Genomic DNA, 19,039 nt, shown 5'->3' with positions numbered 1-19,039 from the left:
CCCTCTCTATGCCACACGACCTCCTATTCCTTGTCTGAACACACACCACACACACACACACACACTCCAGGGGACCTTCTCGATTCGGGGATCGAACCCACATCTCCCACATTGGCAGGTGGATTCTTTACCAGTGAGCCACCTGGGAAGGCACTCAAAGTACTACGAACACACAAACTCTCAAAGAAAGATGCCTCAGGGGAAAAAAACTGCACTATTTCACCCCTTCTCCAAAAACAGGAGGAGCTTCTCTGGGGAATGTTGTCTAAGGTCGTCTGATGGTAGGTAGGAAATGTAAAATCCCTTTAAAAGTTTCCTTATGACCCAAGATTCTAAATTCCAGCATCAGGAATCGTCCAGCTGTTGTTTTACACATCTCTGTCTCTGATCTGAGCATGTGAGTAGAGAAAGTAAGGCTGCACAAAACATTAAAATCCAAGTATTTCCACTATAAAACAAAGTAATTCCTGAAAATGAATGAATAATGTCCCAAAGTAAGACAAACAACCAAAAACCTCATATATTGCAAAATCACACACTAAAAAATAACAAGGCTGATGGAAAATTTAGAGTTGGGGCAGAAGGCTCCAGTCCCATTCAACTTTGTAACCAGATTAACAAAAACAATAAGAAACTGAGAATTACTAGCACATATAAAAAGATGTTTTCTACTTCCCGTTATAGAATAAATGTGGGACTTGTACCAGAAAGGAGGATGGGGTCGAGAGGCAGGATGGAAAGGGTGTGAGCAAAGACTGAAGCTACTGCATTATGAAGATAAGATAAAACACAGAAAGGTCTGGGAAAATCAAACGTTTTAATAAATGCAAAGCCAAATGGAGCCCAGAGCGAGAACAAGGTGCCATTGCCTGCCTGGTTTACTTAACACTAGTCTTCTTTGCTTTCAATTACTGCTAACAGGTAATGCCAAATACTACGGTGCTAGGAAAATCTCACATGAACCGTTGCAACTTCCATCTTGTAAGCATCACTCCCTATTTCCCAATTGCATATGCAATAATTCACACTACAGAAACATAAACTATAGCACAGTCAACTGTATTTGCTCAGAACACCAGGGCCCCAAGCCGGGTAAGAGGGCTGAGAGTGGAGCTGCACCCAGGAAGTACAAAAAGGCTGGGCCAAGGGAAGTACCACTGCAAGGGGCATTGTTTGAGGGCCGTGGAGCCACATCAGAGTCCTGACCCATCTGCCTGCCAGCCTTGACATTAATGAAACATACTGGAATAGTCACAGCAGACACCCTTGAACTGAGTCAGTGGGCAACGGCTATCTGTTACCCAAGGACTAAATACAATGACAAATATAGAACACCCAGCACAATGCCTGGCAGAGATACATACTAACCACACATGCTTTTCTTCCTCCTGTTAATAATAATTTCTGGTCTAGGACCACTGAATATAGACAGGGAGCCAGATCTCAACCAAGGGAAAAGAGACTGGTAAAGAGAAAGGAAGTAAAAATAGTTCCACCCATCAGACATGGTTTATTCTGCTTCTGTAATGGTTTTTCATCACAGTCCTAACCACTCTACTGCCAAAATTTATCTTTTTAAAAGCAATGAAAGGGCTCCAGTTTCACAGAATGCGCTTGGGAATCACAGAGGTAGAACTGTTTCCTAGCAACCAACAGTATGATGCACAGAGAAGATGCTCACTAAACAGCTGCCAAGGGAATGAGGAAGACAGGGGAGGGCAGGTCATCTGCTTGCTTAGATGGTTGGGATCTAAGCAAGCAGATGGTTGCTTTTACTTCTAAAGCATAGCAGTCACCAGCCCAAGCTGAAGCTCTGGAACGAAACTGCCTGGGCTCAAATCCCAGCTCTGCCACTTATTAACTATGTGACTTCAGGCAAATCAGTAACATGCCTGTGTTCCAGTTTTCCTATCAAGTAAAATGGTGCTGACCTGAGAAGCCCCTTATGTGCCAGGCACAGTGCTAGGTTATATGTTATATTACATTATGCTATATTATATTACATTATATATTATAACCCAACCACCTAGATGAGCACTGCCCTATGATGTGCTCTACAAGTGTGTTATGTTAACTATTATATTCATTTGGCACTAAACTACCTACTTTATCGCTTTACATTATCACATTCCGTCAACTCTTGCAACATGATGAATCAGGCCTCTACTTGTCACCCACCCCTCCGATTTATGACATCTTGCAAGGTTCCTGAGGAAACAGGCGGCAACCACATCTGTTGGTTGATAACATTCAGCTCCACAAGCTTCTTTTATCACTTTCTGTAGAAAAGGCAGAGAGGATGCCATTTCTCAGTGTTTCCACTGGGCCATGACAATGAACGCTCACAGTCATAGTCACTGATTAATGTCAGCTGCTGGTCATTCGTTTTTGTGGGGGGCATGCTCCATTTAAAATACCTATCCAATAGGAACTTACCCAGATGGCCACTATCATAAAAAATCCCTCCATGCTATTTCTTTACCTAGATCCTACAACAGGGGAGAGAGAGAGGAGGCTGCCTGACTGGTTGAGGTGGGGACAGAATGCTGGGAAGCAAGCATGTTTATTTGAAGAAAGGAGATGGTCATTTGCTCTCCAGCCCCGCTGACAGGAACGCCAAGCGCAGTGAGCACAGCCCTGCCCTGGTCCAACCTGAGGGGAAGGGTGGCCTCCTAAATAATTCCTTCAACTGATATCACCTACCTAGGAGCCAAGAGTGGAATCATTTTTCCAAGTGTCCAATCACTGACTGTCTCCAGGCAACTATTGGGTAAACGGCTTTTTTAAATCAGTCTTTTGAAAAAAAGAAAAAGAACACTTTGCTTCCCGTTAGGGCAGCAACAGAGTCTATTTTCTCTGCCACAGCAGAGTCCAAGTGCCAATCAGGCAATCATAGCTGGGCACAGACTCACTGAGGAATCTCACGGGCAGTGGGGAATGTGGCTCTGGGGCCCTATCAGGGAGCAGAGCGAACAAACCAAGGAGGGATGGGATGGTCACCAAGACCCACACCATGGCCACAAGAGCTCTGGGGTTTAGCAAAGTAGGCAGACCCCCAAGCAACAAGATATTTGTTACAATGAAATACGACAACGTTTCTAACAGAGGTGAATTCTAAATGTCAGGTATGCGCAGAGGATTAGTGGGCTTAGAGGAATCAGGGAGTCTGTCTCAGAAGCAGTCATAGTTAAGCCCTGTCTTAAAAGGATTTGTCCCTGGAGAAGTGGAGAAGGGGCATTCCAGGGTACCCCTACCTGAACCACCATTCTCCCCTTTCTCCTGAGGAACAGAACCCAGATTATTACCTGGGAATACCCACCTTCCCCTGCAATCAAGAGAGGTCATATTACTGAAATCCCAGGCAATAAAATGGAAGTAGAAGCGTCAGAAAGAATTGTCGGAAAGGCATCTTATACGTGGAGGATGCACTCTTCATTCTCCCTTTCTCCACACTGCTTCCTGGAAAGGTGATATGATGGTGAACATCTCCAGCAGCCATGTTGGACCATATGGAAGGGGGAGGGGCAGGGTCTGGAGATGATGGGTTTGACTGTTAAAAGAAATCTAAGTCACAGGGTTTACAACTAATGGGGCTCCCAGACGACATGCAACTTTATTCACTATAAAGCACCTTCTTTTAGAGGAATCTGGGGGACAAGTTCCCAAATCAGAGGACATCTGTGGGTCACCGCCCAAAGTCCCACGCAGAATTGCTCTGCTTACTCACTAAAAAGTAGGCAGGTTTCCTGCAGTCCCTTCTCGCCTCAGGGCTGCTGCTGCTGCTGCTAAGTCGCTTCAGTCGTGTCCGACTCTGTGCGACCCCATAGACGGCAGCCCACCAGGCTCCCCCGACCCACGGATTCTCCAGGCAAGAACACTGGAGTGGGTGGCCATTTCCTTCTCCAGCAGAGTGCAGGTTCTTCTGTGGAAGAATTTTAATCCCAGAGTCCAGGTGCAAATGTAAATTCCAAAGCTCTCTCTGCCATTTCTTCTAGAAGAGGGTCTTTGATTTACTGTGCCTTGATCCTAAGCACTCCAGTCGACCATCATGCAAACCCTGCTCTGAGTGGCCTGCAAGAATATTTAAGCACTTCTGACTCAGCTCCCTTCTCCACCTGCTCTCCTACACACATGCCTTCAACACACTTAGAGAACTGTAAGAGCATAAAAGCATGTAAGCCCTTATCTCAATATATTAGCATCAGTCTAATTCTCCTCTCAGCACCCGTTGATGGTCGTAGCTTAAACATTACTTTCACTATGAGCCCTTGCCTGTCTAAAGTTATTTTCTCTTAAGTCCCTCGTTCTTTGTTGTCATAGCAACTATCCCAATTTGCTGTTATGAATTTATTGTTTAAGCTCAATGCCCACGACTTCTACTACAATGTGTATTTCCTGTGGACAGGAATCATGCTTACTTTGTTCACCATCGAACCTTGGTTCTCAGCATGATGCCTGCTACATGGTTAAAGCTTAGCTGATACTTTTCAGGAAATGAATTTTAAAATCCGCTTAAAACACTTTCACACATTAATGCTTATCTTCACCATTAATGCTTATTTTTAGTATTCACACTGAAGCGAACTTACAAGTGAAGGGCTTCCCTGGTGACTGAGTGGTAAAGTGTCCACCTGCCAATGCAGGTGACTCGGATTCAATCCCTGGGTCGGGAAGATCCCCTGGAGAAGGAAATAGCAACCCACTCCAGTATTCTTGCCTGGGAAATCCCATGGAGAAAGGAGCCTGGAGGGCTACAATCCTTGAGGGGTCTCAAAAAGTTGTACACGACTGAGCTCACACGCACCAACTTATGAGTGACAACCAAGTATCCCAAATAATTATGTTCATATTTTAAACCATCTGACTGGACCTATCCCAGCCTTCATTCAGTTTCCTATTAGAATAAAATAATTGTTTGAATACTATTTTTAAAAATACTTCTTAGGAGAGGAAAAGAGAGCCATCTACTCCACAGTAAATAAATTCAATTCCTCACTTAGTGTCCCACTAAGTAAAAAATAAGGCTGAGGCCTTTTTTATAACAGGATTGGGATGTAAAAATAAAAAAGCCACAAGCCCGTCTGCCCTTGACCTTTATTAAAAAGAAAAACAAGTGCAGGTCTATTCTTGCATGGCCTCCTAATGGGCTATTTAGGGATAGATGGGTGGGGTACATCCCTAACTGCTAAGGTTGACCAGGAGACTGAGTTGCCTCCGACAATGGCTGTAAATGTCACAGTCAGAATGCAGAGCCGTGGAAACATGGAGCTTTCTCAGTCTAACCAATATTTTATCCTAAGGTCCCAGCATAGATAAAAGGATAGAGTTTTATTGATAGTATAAGTTTAGTGTGAAAAGGTATCAGCCAAGATACTCCTTAGGTGCATGTCGTATGGCTACTTCCCCTTGGTTTTTCCCCTTATGCCAAACATAATTCTCCAAGATTCTATGGCCACACCATCAGGGTTAGCTAGCTGCATGAGGACATCTCTTTGGGAGTGTTGTTTTCAACACTGCAAACATGGAATTTTACCACAGCAGAACTGAACTCCATGACATCATTCTGCCTTGCAGAGAGAGATATAACATCTCCCCGCGTCCAGGCAGAAGTCTTTCCAATGTTCCATCATTTTTTTTTTTAGGAACTATTTTTTTTCCTGTATCATCTAGTAACCCTCTAATGGAGGCTATTTTTATATTTCTGAATTACTTAAAAACAAAGTTCTATTATCCTTTCCTCATTTGACTGTCCTGAAGTCATCCTTTTTCCCTCTTATCCTCCCCCCACCAAAAGACCCTGATACTTTTCATTTGCTTCAAAAGTAAACACACACACACACACACACACACACACACACACACACACACATACTTAGGAACAGATGCGGGGAAGTACTATAAATTGTATTGCATGGTTTTCTAAATCACAAAAGAGTGAACTGACCTTCAAAAAAAAATCTAGGTCCAATGAGAGTAGTTTAGTCAAAAATCAACCACTGTTAAGTGATCCAGTCCTCAATCAGGAAAATAAAGGCCAAAATGACCTGGGTTAGACTGGAATGTAGGTGACAAGCCAAGACGCCCAGAAGTCACAGAACTGCTTACTCAGACCCTTCAGTTCCTGAGAATGGTCTGGGACAGCTGCAGGAAAGGCTGCCACGCTCCTCTCTTGGAAGTTCCTGCCTCTTGGCTGAACTCAACAACAAAACTCCTACCAGGTGAGCGCCTGTCCAGATGGGAGAACTCTCAGGTGAGAGTGAAGGAGCTTGGTAAAGCCTCAGACAGACACACCAACAGTGCTTCAACACATCAGCATGGGGAAGAGAGAGCCCTTTGTGCCCGTGTTTGGAGCACAGAACAGATCACGTGGATATCAGGTCTTTACTCAAACTCTCTGGGGAAGGGAAAGTATGGAATAATGCACCTGCTCACTGCTCCATTAGAACACGCTAAAACACACGTAAGCTATGCATTCATCGCCAGGTGGAACAGCCATTGGAGGTAAAGACCGTAACAAGACAGCCACGGTCCCTAACATCATGTTGCTGTTCAGCCACTCAGTCGTGTCCGACTCTTTGCAACTCCAGGGACTGGAGTACACCAGGCTTCCCCGTCCTTCACTATCTCCCGGAGTTTGTGCAAACTCATTTCCATTGAGTCAGTGGTGCCATCCAACCATCTCATCCCCTGTCGCCCCCTTCTCTTCTTGCTCTCAATCTTCCCCAGCATTAGGGTCTTTTCCAATAAGTCTATTCTAGAATATCCATCCTCTTAAGAAATCACATGTTAATGAATCAGCAAGCTTTTTAAAAAAAATTTTAATGAATCACTTGCCCATTAGCCACTTGCCCTAATAAAAGCTCAATGGAGTGCCTGGGGGCTGTAACAACAGGGGACAGAAACCAGCGTCTAGCAGCCGTGCGCTGCAGACAATTCCAACCCTTTCCACCTTAGCAAAGTGAGGCAGAAGGCAGCCAGCACAGGCATGGAGCCTGATTCCTCTTGCCTGAGGGCTGTGGCAGCACCACCGACTTGATTTCCCACCCCTCCTTCACCCAACCTAAGGCCTGTCCCGGCAAGGACAGCCCCTCAGTCCTGGTAGTGGAAAGGTGTGAACAATGAAGATAAACAAACTAGGGAGCTGCAGCTTCTGAAAGCCACATCATGACTCAAAAAAAAAAAAAAAAAAAACCACACAACAGGGGTGAGGGGACCTCTGCACAGTCAGAGGAACAGGAAACTCAGTCCTTACAGGAATTTTCACACATGGTCCTAAACGTAGAAAGCAATATAAAGGATATGAGCCTACAATCCCACTCCTGGGCATCTACCTAGAGAAAAACATACTCTGAAAAGATACTTGCATCCTCAGTGTTCACAGCAGTACTATTTATAACAGGCAAGACACGGAAACAGCCTAAGTGTCCATCGACAGAGGAGTGGACAAATAATGTGTGTGCGTATGTGTGTATATATGGATACACACACACATACATACACATGGTGGACTATTAGTCAGTCATAAAAAAGAATGAAATAATGCCACTTCCAGCAACATGGACGGACCTAGAAATCATCATACTAAGTGAAGTAAGCCAAATAAGACAAACACCATATATCACTTATATGTAGACGAATCTAAGCTTTTGAACTGTGGTGTTGGAGAAGACTCTTGAGAGTCCCTTGGACTGCAAGGAGATCCAACCAGTCCATTCTGAAGGAGACCAGTCCTGGGCATTCACTGGAAGGACTGATGATGAAGCTGAAACTCCAATACTTTGGCCACCTCATGCGAAGAGTTGACTCATTGGAAAAGACCCTGATGCCGGGAGGGATTGGGGGCAGGAGGAGAACGGGACGACAGAGGATGAGATGGCTGGATGGCATCACCGACTCGATGGACATGAGTTTAGGTAAACTCCAGGGGTTGGTGATGGACAGGGAGGCCTTGCGTGCTGCGATTCATGAGGTCGCAAAGAGTCAGACACGACTGAGCGACTGAACTGAGCTGAACTGAAAGAAAGGATACAACTGAAATTATTTACTAAACAGAAATAGACTCAGAAACAGACAACAAATTTACGGTTATCAAAGTGGGAGAGAGAGGTAAATTAGGAGTTTGGGATTAAAATATATACACTGTGTGTGTGTGTGAGTGTGTGTGTGAAGTCGCTCAGTTGTGTCCGACTTTTTGCGACCCTGTGGACCGCAGCCTGCCAGGCTCCTCTGTCCATGGGATTCTCCAGGCAAGAGTACTGGAGTGTAGGCTCATATCCTTTATATTGCTTTCTACGTTTAGGACCATGTGTGAAAATTCCTGTAAGGACTGAGTTTCCTGTTCCTCTGACTGTGCAGAGGTCCCCTCACCCCTGTCGTTTTTTTTTTGTTTTTTTTTGCCATTTCCTTCTCCATGGGAATATATACACTGCTATATATATAAAACAGATAACCAACAAGGACCTGTACAGCACAGGGAACTATACTCAATATCTTGTAATAACCAATAACAGAAGAGAATGTAAAAATAAAGAACATGAATATGTATAATTGAATCATGTTACTGTACAACTGAAAGTAACACAACACTGTAAATCAATCATATTTCAATTAAAAATATTTTAGAAAGATAATAAGGACTACAATGTCAGACAGCCTGAGTTTTGAATCCTAACTCTAACCAGAACTTCCTGAAGAGGTGAACCTAGGCTAGACTCCTAGTTCCTGGAAGCCTCAGTGTCTTCAACTGCAGATTTTGGGTATCTGGGTGCATATACTTGTAGATATTAAAAAAAGTTGCTTCAATTAAAGTTCTAGTTTTGCCACTTATAACTTTGGGCAAGATATTTTCTCACCTGTAAGTGGGAATAATAACAGTACTTACTTTGAAGGGACTAATGCCTACCTTGACCTTTTCACCCTGTCCCTGACATAGAGTAAGCACTCAAAAAATATCAACTTTTATCATCATGAGCATCGGTTTCACCACCATCATTATCATGTTAGCCCTAGCTATGACATTTTTAAGTTTCAGAATAGTCCAAAGCAAAAAAAGAAGCTGTCAGGCCAATGTCCAGGGGCTGCCTGGCCCCACCTGGCACTGACTGCCCCAGAATCACTGGCCAGATGTCTGCATCATGGTTCCATTGTCAGACATCAGTAGAGAGCCGGGGGCCCGGAGAACCAGTTCCTGGGGACACAGGCCCCATCCTACCCCTTCCTGGTGGCCAGAGCTCAGCCTGCTCATTTGGAGCTTGCTTGATGCAAACTTGGTTTCCAGGGAGATGCTGGGGCCAGAAGAGCCAGCTCCGCCTTCCACTCCACTTCCCCTTTCCCCAAATCTGTGGGACCTCACTGTTCTCCTGCCATGTGACAGACTGTGTCATAGCAGCCCTTGTATACAAACAAGCCAGACTATTTAAATGTCATTGTGAGAATGATGCTGCCTGTTCTCATTTCCATATCAATTCAGACCACTACTCTTTTCCTGATCTAGCCAGAAAAGTTTTCCTTCCACTTCCCTAGCTCTCCGGGCCAAGTAGAGAACCATATGCCATGTTAAATCTTTGTTGTAGTAAAAGGATGTAAGAGTCATCAAGTCCCAACAGAGAAGGAGAATTAGAATGACTGTATAACTTATGACATATGTTCATTGGTCATTACATCCCAGATGTCATGTTACTGGCCTCCAAATGCTACATTCTCTCAAAGGCTACACATAAACTCTCCCACTGCCAAACAACACAACAGCTTTCAGTCTTGGAGAGTTAAGGTACCCTCAGTGCTTTTAATCTTCAAAATCAGGGCCCAGCTGAATCAGAAAACAATTCTGTATCAGCAGTAGGAAATGACCCAAAATGAAGAACTGATCCCTTCCAGCCCTAGTTCCTACTTACATGAAATATGGATTAGGTCACAAATGAGATTATATTCAGCACCAAGCCCCACAGGCATGTCATGATTAAAGTTAAAGGAGTCCAGAAACATCTCAAGTTGAGAAGTAAGGCTGAGTTGAGTAGAAATTGCCCCTCCTTAAAGGCCTGGCAACTTGTTCCAGATCACAACTGAAACCAAGCTGAAGCGACATCTGTTTCTCCAGTAAGTATTTGGCATTGCAGAGAATAACTACAGATTAGAACAGATAAATATTGTTGTGGGCGGAGAGGCAAAAAGGTCAGGAGGGGAACTAAGAAAATTCAAATCATCTACCTGCTAACAAAGTCCTGTAACTTAACAAATACCATCATGGGTGTTGGGGGTGGGGGGCAGCAGAGAAAGAGGAAAAAGAAGTGAAGAAGCAGGAAGGAAAATAAATGAGGGACTTCTTTTTCTAGAGGGCGTTGACACAACTTCAATTAACAAAACACTGCTATACTGGAGATGACTATTCAGACAACTACCATTTGTATAACGATTTGATGTTGGATTATCTTCAAGAGGGGGAGAACTGAGCATCCTGCTTGGAGTCTAATAACAAACACTTTAAAGGCATTAAACTTAAAGAGACAACATAATATTGAGGAATAATTTTCTAAGCCTCATTGGACTATGAGGGTCATCTTATCAGTAGATGTTACTGGTTCTCCTCTGAAGCCTCAATCTCTCTTAGCACAAGTTAGAATAACACACAGCACCTACTTAACTTTGAGACCAGGTATCTGGCGTTCATAAGGTAAGACAATAGAATGAGATGGGTAGATAACTAAATTCTATTTTTTACACTAAAAACTCAGGGTTCTCAAGATTTTCTTTCAAACTCAACTGCAGTTGTTGCTGACAATAGGAACAACAGTAATAGTATAGCATTAATAAAGGTAGCAGTGGTGATGGTAGTAGTATTCTCATAGTAATGATAGTACTGATATTAATAGCAGTAGTGATATCATGGCAATAATAATAATAATAACTTTTACTTATGCAGCGCTTCCTAAAAGCTGGGAACTAGTCTAACCATCTTAAATGTTATTAACTTACTTCATTCTCACAGCACTCCTTTCAGATAGGTAATCTATTATTAGTACCCCTGTTTTACAGCTGCTTTCAACAACATCTCTGTTATTTTTCTAGAGTTAGCTTTCAAAGAAACGATTTAGAACCAAAAGGAGAGGAAACGCAGCCTTGTCCAATGTCACACAGCTAGAAGGCAGTACACCCAGGATGCTAACCTAGGCTGCCCAGCCCCAAAGCCCGACCTCTAACCACTGCGCTGCACTTGCTCCCGCTTTGCTTAGGAAGCTCTGCTAGAAAAGGAATGTGCAAGGAATTTAAACCCCTGCCTGCTGGTAGCCAGAGCTAATGCTTGAAGTTTGCTGTTTCCTTCAGGAGTCTCCCCGATGCCACATTAAGACACGTAGCCTGCTCCGACAGCTATAAAAAGTCACTGGAAGTGTTAGGGAACTATTCCCACTTCCCACCACCCCACCCCCATCCCACCCCACCCCTCCCCTGGGCCTATGACCTCCATTGAGGCCTTCACCTTTGCCAGCCAAGGCAGAGGCTAGGGGTGGGGTGAGGTTGGGGCATGGTTCCCAGGCCACCGTTTCCTGCCCAGTAACACAGCCCTCAAATAGCCAAGGCTGCAGGCCGAGAAATTCCTCACTAACAAGTTATCTCCTGGAGCTTGTTCCCTGAGCCTTTATTAAGAATGAACAGTTTTCAAGCCAATCCTTACTTAAGGAAGACCAGGGACTGAAGAGAAGAGACAAGCTGCAAAGTTTGTTTATTAACCTGCTACACCCAAGGGAACATTTTTTTGAAAAGGTGAAATTCCTGACTACTCAAAAGGAAAAAAAAAAAGCCTGTGGGAAATTTAATCACCAGCTGAACAAAAGTGAAAAACAAAGCCCTACCAATGAGGGTGTTGCCAAAAACAATGGGGCCCCTAAAGGAGATGCAATTGTCTTGAGATAACAGTCCTCCTGGGAATTTAGCTCACACTAAGTACTACATTATTGCTATATTAGCTGAGGAATCTTTGTTCACTGGGCAACTGGGCGCAGAACCATCTGTTACTGCCACTGGGTTCCCCCGCTTTGCAGACAGGGCATTTACATTTCAAGAGGAACCTCCGGGAAGGAAGAAGGGCGGTCTTTACCTCTCTGGAGCAAACACCTTTTTATACAGCCTGGGAGGGGAAGCTCTCCTTTCCTTGAAACCCAACTCCGCGATTGAAAGGAGATAGGCCGCTTCAATAATGCACATGCCCAGAGAGAGCCACGGCTGCTTCATCCTATAGCCACGCACTGCCCGCTGTGGCTTTCACATTCTTGAGTTGGTTGATCTGGTAAAGCATCAAGAACAATGCCCAACTGTCTATAGGGCCCAATGGGCCTCAGCTTTCTTAAGGAAGCCCTTCTTATTTTAAAAATCTATGGAACCAGGACAAAAGCAGATATTCTGCACTGCATAATATTTAGCTTGCAAAATACCACCACTTAAAAACAGACTGTGACCTGGACGGAAAATGTTTTAGATCATGACCTAGGTGAGGGGCTATAGTGCTATATGGGCTTCCCTGGTGGTTTGGTGGTAAAGAATCCACCTGCCGACGCAGCGCAGGTTCGATCCCTGGGTCAGGAAGATTCTCTGGAGAAGGAAATGACAACCCACTCCAGTATTCCTGCCTGGGAAATCCCATGGACAGAGGAGCCTGGCGGGCTAGAGGGTTGCAAAGAGATGGACATGACTGAGTAATTAAACAACATAGTACTACTATATACCTAGGTCAAAATTCACAGAGGTGTGCACTTAAGAAGTATACACTCTCCTGTGTGTAACTATACCAAAATACATTTTTTTTTCAAGTACAGCATGTCCGTGTTACAATTAAGGAAATTGGGAATAAACCACTTGCCTTCAAGAATTGTAAAGTGTTCTGCTCCTATCCCTCCCTTTATCACCATCCACATCAAAAATCTCTCCTGAGAATTTTAAAGTTCAAGAACAAGAAAAACACAATTCTCCAACTCTCAACCAAGCCAGTGACTACAAATGCTTCCTGGATGTCCTATGAACCCAAGTATGAAGCACAGAGGAAGCACCTGTCACAGGCCAAGCCGTGCCAGCCACATATCACAGACAAAAGTCTCATCTCGTCATGAGCCATCAAATTATGAGAGACATGATTGGGGCTTATAGCAACAGAGCTTTGGGTTTATTCTTCTGTTTTTGTTTGTTTGTTTTAACCCTATTTTTAAATAGATCTTTCTAAACTCTGACTGAAGCGACTTAGCAGCAGCAGCAGCACACTCTGCCCAACACTCTTGCTTCCTTGAAGCAGGTTAACCTGGTAAGGTGCAGGCCTCTGGCTGGAGCATTAGAGCAGCATTAAGTGGTTTCCCCAGGCAGTTCAGCAGATTTCAATCTGTACAACAGCATCGAGACGTGTGGTGCCACAGGGGGGTGTCTCTAAGTGACCGTCTGAGTAATAACAGGCTTCACCATTACCGGATCATGACTTAGCGGTTCATTTCTTTCTTTGAACTAGCAGGGAGGGTGAGCTGCCCGTCCCTGAGGAAAAGAGGGTCAAATTAGCCTCCCACTAAGCTTCAGGAAAGGCTGCCTGCCGAAACAGGTTCACTGCATGGATCATAGGGGGTCACCTTTACCCCCTCGCGCCCTCCAAGCGTCCTAAGCCCCGCAGACACGGCATTTCGGGAGCGCGGGGCCACCACGCTGCGTCTACAGATAGACATCGAGAATCAGGATCGCCCAGCGAGCGCTTCCTGGACTGAGCCAGCCGAGAGCTCCAGTGATTTCCCTGGCCTGCCACCGAGCCATTGAAGAAGTGAAATATGCCAACGGGGTTAGGAACCGGCACCTCTGGGATCCCAAGCTACCTGGGATGGAGAGGGGACTGCCAGTAGATGGGCAACGTCTATGCAGATGGTGCATTCGCAGGTGGGTCTTGCAGGCTCCCGGGCCCACTGTGCTGTGCCAGCCTCACACCTGACCCGGTGCCAGGAATACAACCAGAGGCTCCGGTAGGTGTGCGATTCCGTGAGACATTAACAACTCCGCTACGGAAGAACGGGGATGGGGGCTCGGGGCGGATGCAGGACGGGGAGCAGGACTCCCGAAATGCGACGTCCACAAGGACTCCGGGGGATCCCGCTTGATGCGCCTCTGCGGCGCTTCTGCTCGCACTGCGCTTCCCCGGCCAGCGCCTGGAAGCGGCAAGAGCTGAGATTTGCGCGACTGGCGGGCAGAAGGGATGGAAGGGCAGGGTACCGCTTCCCGCCCCCGACACGCACAGCTAGACCGCAGTGTCCTCCCTACGCGCCCACCCTCGCGCCTCACCCTCGCGCCAAAGCGTCCGGGGGTCGCAGCTCGCTCGAGGCCCTGCCGGCTGATCCGGAGCAGCCGGCAAAAGAAAGCGGGGGGTGGGGGAGGCGAGACCAGACCTGTCGTCCTGGTGTGTGCGGGTCGGCGGCTCCGGGCTGCCCCTGCCAGGCCGCCCGCCCGCCCGCCGCGGGGTACCTACCTCGATCCACTTCTGCGCCTCGGAGAAGGCGGGCTCGGGGGGCGGCTCGGGCTGCAGGGGCTGGAGAGCTTCCAGACCGAGAACGGGACAAGCCATTTGCGAAGCCCCGCGTCCACTCGAGCGCCGGGCCGCCGGGATGAGGACGGCCGCCGCCGCCGCCGCCGCCGCAGGAGCGCGCTCCCCGCCCCTTCCCGCCCGCCCGCTCTCCTCCCCGGCCCGCCCCGCCCCCGCGCGGCGCAGGTCCCGGAGGAGCGCCGCGCTGCCGCCGACCACGCCGCCGCAGCTGTTCCCCGCGCCGCCCGGCTCGGCCGCGCTGTGTGTCCCCGCGGGAGCGAGCGCCCAGGCGCCGGGAGCTCCCTCTCCACCCCACCCCACCGCCACCTTCTCTGCGGACTCCGCACCACCCCCTCCCGGGCTGGGGTGTCAGCCACCGACTAAAAATAACCGAGAGTGAGCGCTGAGTGTATCCCTCCCCTGCCCGCAACGCGACCCGGAGAGGGATTCGGCCAGCCTCCCCGCACGTCCCCGCGCCCCGCCGGCTGCGGAGGGGCCAGCAAGTCGGGCGGCACCTGGCAGACACGCGGGCAGAGCGGCGCACGCGTCCCGGGGGAGCCCCCGCTGCCGCAGCCGGGCAGGGGCCGCCCTCACCTGCCGCACCCCGCGCCAACCCTAGCTACGGAAGTGGGGGGAAAGAGGGGCAGCCCTCTGACCCCGTGCCAGGGATGTTCAGTCGCCTGATCTTTCTGTAAGATAAAGAAGATAAACGACCCTTTATAAACCTTTGTCTCTCCAGGCAAGCTACCTGTGTTGATTGATTTAACTCATCTTTATTGTGCACCTACTATGTGTTGGGACCACAAAGATGAAAAAAGAGAAGGGAAGAGAGGGGAGCCGTGGGGAGAGGAAGAACTGGGAAGTCTTGGCGCTCAAAATAACTACGTTCTAGAGGAAATGGGATAAAAAAAGAAGATAATGGTGGAGAGTAATACATGCTAAACAGATAAAAGAGGAGAAGATAAACTATGACCTGGGAAGAGGATATTGCTAAGTTCAGATTGCCTCTCCACCTTCACCCGGAAGGCTGACCTGTGGGTCCAGGCTCTGATAATGGAAGGGAGGGCAGGAGGTCAGCAGGCTGGAGGAGAGGGCCGTGGGGATGTTTTAGGTACCTCTTACTGCAGAAGCCTAGGGGATTGGCTGCTCTGCTCCACTCTGAGGAAAGTTGCAAGGCTGGGGCCCCTCCTTGAGTTCTCTGACGGTCCCCTGTGTCCTCTTGTTGCACCCCACTTCTCCATCTCATTCTGGTGTCTGGCCTGCCCACTCCCTGATAACCGTCTCTTTTACTTATTTAGCTGCATGGAGGTCTTAGTTCCAGCAGGCAAGATCTTCCATCTTCTTCGTGAGCTCTTTAGTTGCAGTATATGGGATCTAGTTCCCTGACCAGGGATGGAACCCTGGCCCCTTGCATTTGGAGCGCAAACTCTTAGCCACTGGACCACCAGGAAAGTCCCAAATGGTCTCAATAAACTCTTCTCAGCCACCTTTATTTGAGCATGACTTCTGTTTTGCATGAGAACGTGACTGATGAACAAGGAAGGTTTCTCTGTCAAGTTGACATGATGAGGTGACATGAATGAGAAAGATGTTAGCCATGCAAAAAACTGGAGAAGCTGTTCCAGATAGGTGCAAAGGCCTTCGGATGGAAATAAGTTTGGTGGAGATCATAGGCCCACAGAAGACCAGTGTGACTGGAGTGTGTTAAGGAAAGAATCAGGTGGAAAAAAACAGCATGAGAGAGACGGGTGAGAAGCAGGTGTCAGACCACAGTGGACAAAGCAAGAAGTCCACGGGTGTCTCAGCAGCTAAGTGTCTTCCCTGTTCAAAGTCCAAGTTTCCTCTTTGCCAATTCTGTTGTTGTAATAGGGGGATGAAACAAAAAAGCAGCCCTGAAATTCCACTGTTACTGGCTTTGGAGTCAGACAGGCTTCAGTTTATTTACTTTTAGAACACTTATATGGTGCTTGAATTGTGCCAGGCAGTGTTTTAAGTGCATTACAAATAATTGACTAATTCATTCCCTATTCCAACCCTGTGAGATAGGCTATTACCATTCCTAGGAAAAAAACCAGGGGACAGAGAAGGGTGCCGCACAGCTGGTGAGCAGTGAAGCCCTGATTCAAGCCCAGACAGCCTGGCGCCAGATCTACTCTTAACTGCACACCAAGCCGCCTTACCAGGCCCTGTCCAGGCCCTGCCGCTTACAATACGTGCCTCAGTTTCCTCACCTCAAATGAGGTTGACATGGCAACATTTCAGCAAATCATTGTGAGGAGCAAACAGGAGTTCCGAATGTGAAAGAAGCAAAACCGTGCCCGGCATATAATTAGTGCTCAGCACAAGCCAGCTGACCAGAAAGAACGGGAGGGAGGAGAAATTATAAAAAAGAGTGAAGACCGCAAGCAGAGGAAAATGGTTAGTAAAATATAGTCAGAAGGTTACCTAGTCTCCGTGAAGAAACATGGTGAAGTGAATAATTGAGAAAATGATCCAACACACTGATACGAAATGCCACTTTAGGCAGATGCCACTGCACGGAGTGACTAGGAGTTGGGAGAGCCCATTGACCCAAATGACTTAGCTGAATCGTGGAAAACAAGCGTTAGGAGTAAATCCACCATATCTCTAAAGTATCTGCTATCAAAATTGGTATTCAAACTAAAGCATATTTTTTTTCTTTCAGTGAAAATGCTTTTTAAGTCTTTTAAGGTTTATAATCACAAAGTAACATTTGTTTTTCCTGAACTCTATTACCAATAACAAAGTCACATAAGTTACCAAAGGACTTTAAGGACTTAAAACTATAATAGAATTCAAACCTAGTTCCATTATCAATAATACTTACAAATCATTGCTAAGCACCTACTATGTGTAAGAGATTGTACTAGCATCAAATGAATCCACAAAGGGATTTCATTTCTGTATAGTCTGTTTTTCATATGTAAAAGTAATATGGGCCAGTTGGAAAAAAAATCTGAAAAATATAATGAAGAAAACCAATCTGGAAGAAACCCTACAATTCAGAAATCATTGCCACTAATTTGGGGATGTGAAGCAACATTTGATCAGGAAAAAAAAAAACTGTAAGACAATATGCTGTATAATAAATGCCAAATGAGGGATATAAGGTATTTGAAAAGCATGGATTTTGGTGGGGGAACAGATTTCTTAAAGTATCATTCATGTACCATACAATCCACCCACTTAGCGTGTATAGTTCAATGTTTTTTAGGTATATTCACAGAGTTGTGCAACCATCACCACATTAATTTTGGAGCATTTTAATCCCTCCAAAAAGAAACTGCATACCCTTTAGCAGTCATATCCCTAAACTCCCATGTTCCCAAGAGGTGGCAACCACTAATCCACCTTCTGTCCTTATAATATTGATTATTCTGGGAATTTCAAATAAATGAAATTGTACAATATGTGGTCCTTTGTGTGTGGCTTCTTTCACTTGGCAGAATGTTTTCAGGGTTCATCCATGTGGCAGCATGTATCAGTACTTCATTCCTTTATATGGACAAAGATTGATGAAAAAGTAATTGGGGTTTCAGACCATGAATTTTAAGTCATTATAACTAGGTTCAAACACACCTTTATTAATCTAAATAGGAAGGATTACAATCAACACATTTTTGCCAACGAGAAATAAGTTGTTTTATTTCCGTAGCATAAAAAGTTCGTGTTTCAGGATTCCACAAATTCTTAGAAAGCATTTTCTGCCTCCTGTTGGTTGTGGAAGCATTTTCCCTGCGAAACATTGCTGAGATGCTTGAAGTAGTGATAGTCAGTTAACAAGAAGTCAGATGAATATAGCAGATGAGGCAAAACTTCATTGCCCAATTTGTTCAACTTTTGAAGCATTGGTTGTGCGACATGCGGTTAGTTGTTGTCATGGAAAAGAATAGAGCTCTTTCTGTTGACCAATGGTGGCTGCAAGCATTGCAGTTTTTGGTGTATCTTTTCAATGTGCTGAGCATACTTCTCAGATGTAATGGTTTCTCCAGGATTCAGAAAGCTGGAGAGGATCAGATGGGTAGTAGACCACCAGTGACCTTAACCTTTTTTTGGTGCAAGTTTGGCTTTGGGAAGTGCTTTGGAGCTTCTTCTTGGTCCAACCACTAAGCTGGTGGTCACCAGTTGCATAAAATACACTTTTTGTCACACATCACAATCTGATGATGAAATGGTTTGTTGTTGTTGCATAGAATAAGAGAAGAAGACACTTCAAAACTGTGATTTTTTTTGATTTGCAGTCAGCTCATGAGGCACCCACTTATCAAGCTTTTTCACCTTTCCAGTTTACTTCAAATGCCAGACAACCATGGAATGGTCAATGCTGAGTTCTTCGACAACTTTTCATGTAGTTGCAAGAGGACCAATTTGGATGATCAGCTCGGATGATCAGCTCAATTAATTGGTCATTGTCAACTTCCCATGGCTGACCACCTCACTCCTCAACTTCAAGGCTCTTATCTCCTTGGCAAGACTTCTGGAACC

The 19,039-nt window shown here is 46.0% G+C and overlaps 1 protein-coding gene across 2 annotated transcripts in view; it reads right to left on the bottom strand.

Annotated features, from left to right (window-relative positions):
- Positions 1–14,590, bottom strand: part of LIMCH1 (LIM and calponin homology domains 1) — a 355,643-nt gene extending 341,053 nt beyond the window's left edge. For both annotated transcript variants that reach the window (XM_068975297.1, XM_068975298.1), the window contains exon 1: positions 14,480–14,590. In XM_068975297.1, coding sequence (XP_068831398.1) covers positions 14,480–14,575 — 96 coding nt within the window. In that variant the 5' untranslated portion in view covers positions 14,576–14,590. The remainder of the gene's footprint in view (positions 1–14,479) is intronic.
- Positions 14,591–19,039: the final 4,449 nt, after the last annotated feature.

Source organism: Capricornis sumatraensis, chromosome 7 (assembly GCF_032405125.1).
Source record: "Capricornis sumatraensis isolate serow.1 chromosome 7, serow.2, whole genome shotgun sequence".
NCBI lineage: Eukaryota > Metazoa > Chordata > Mammalia > Artiodactyla > Bovidae > Capricornis > Capricornis sumatraensis.
This window is presented reverse-complemented; position numbering and strand designations above follow the sequence as displayed.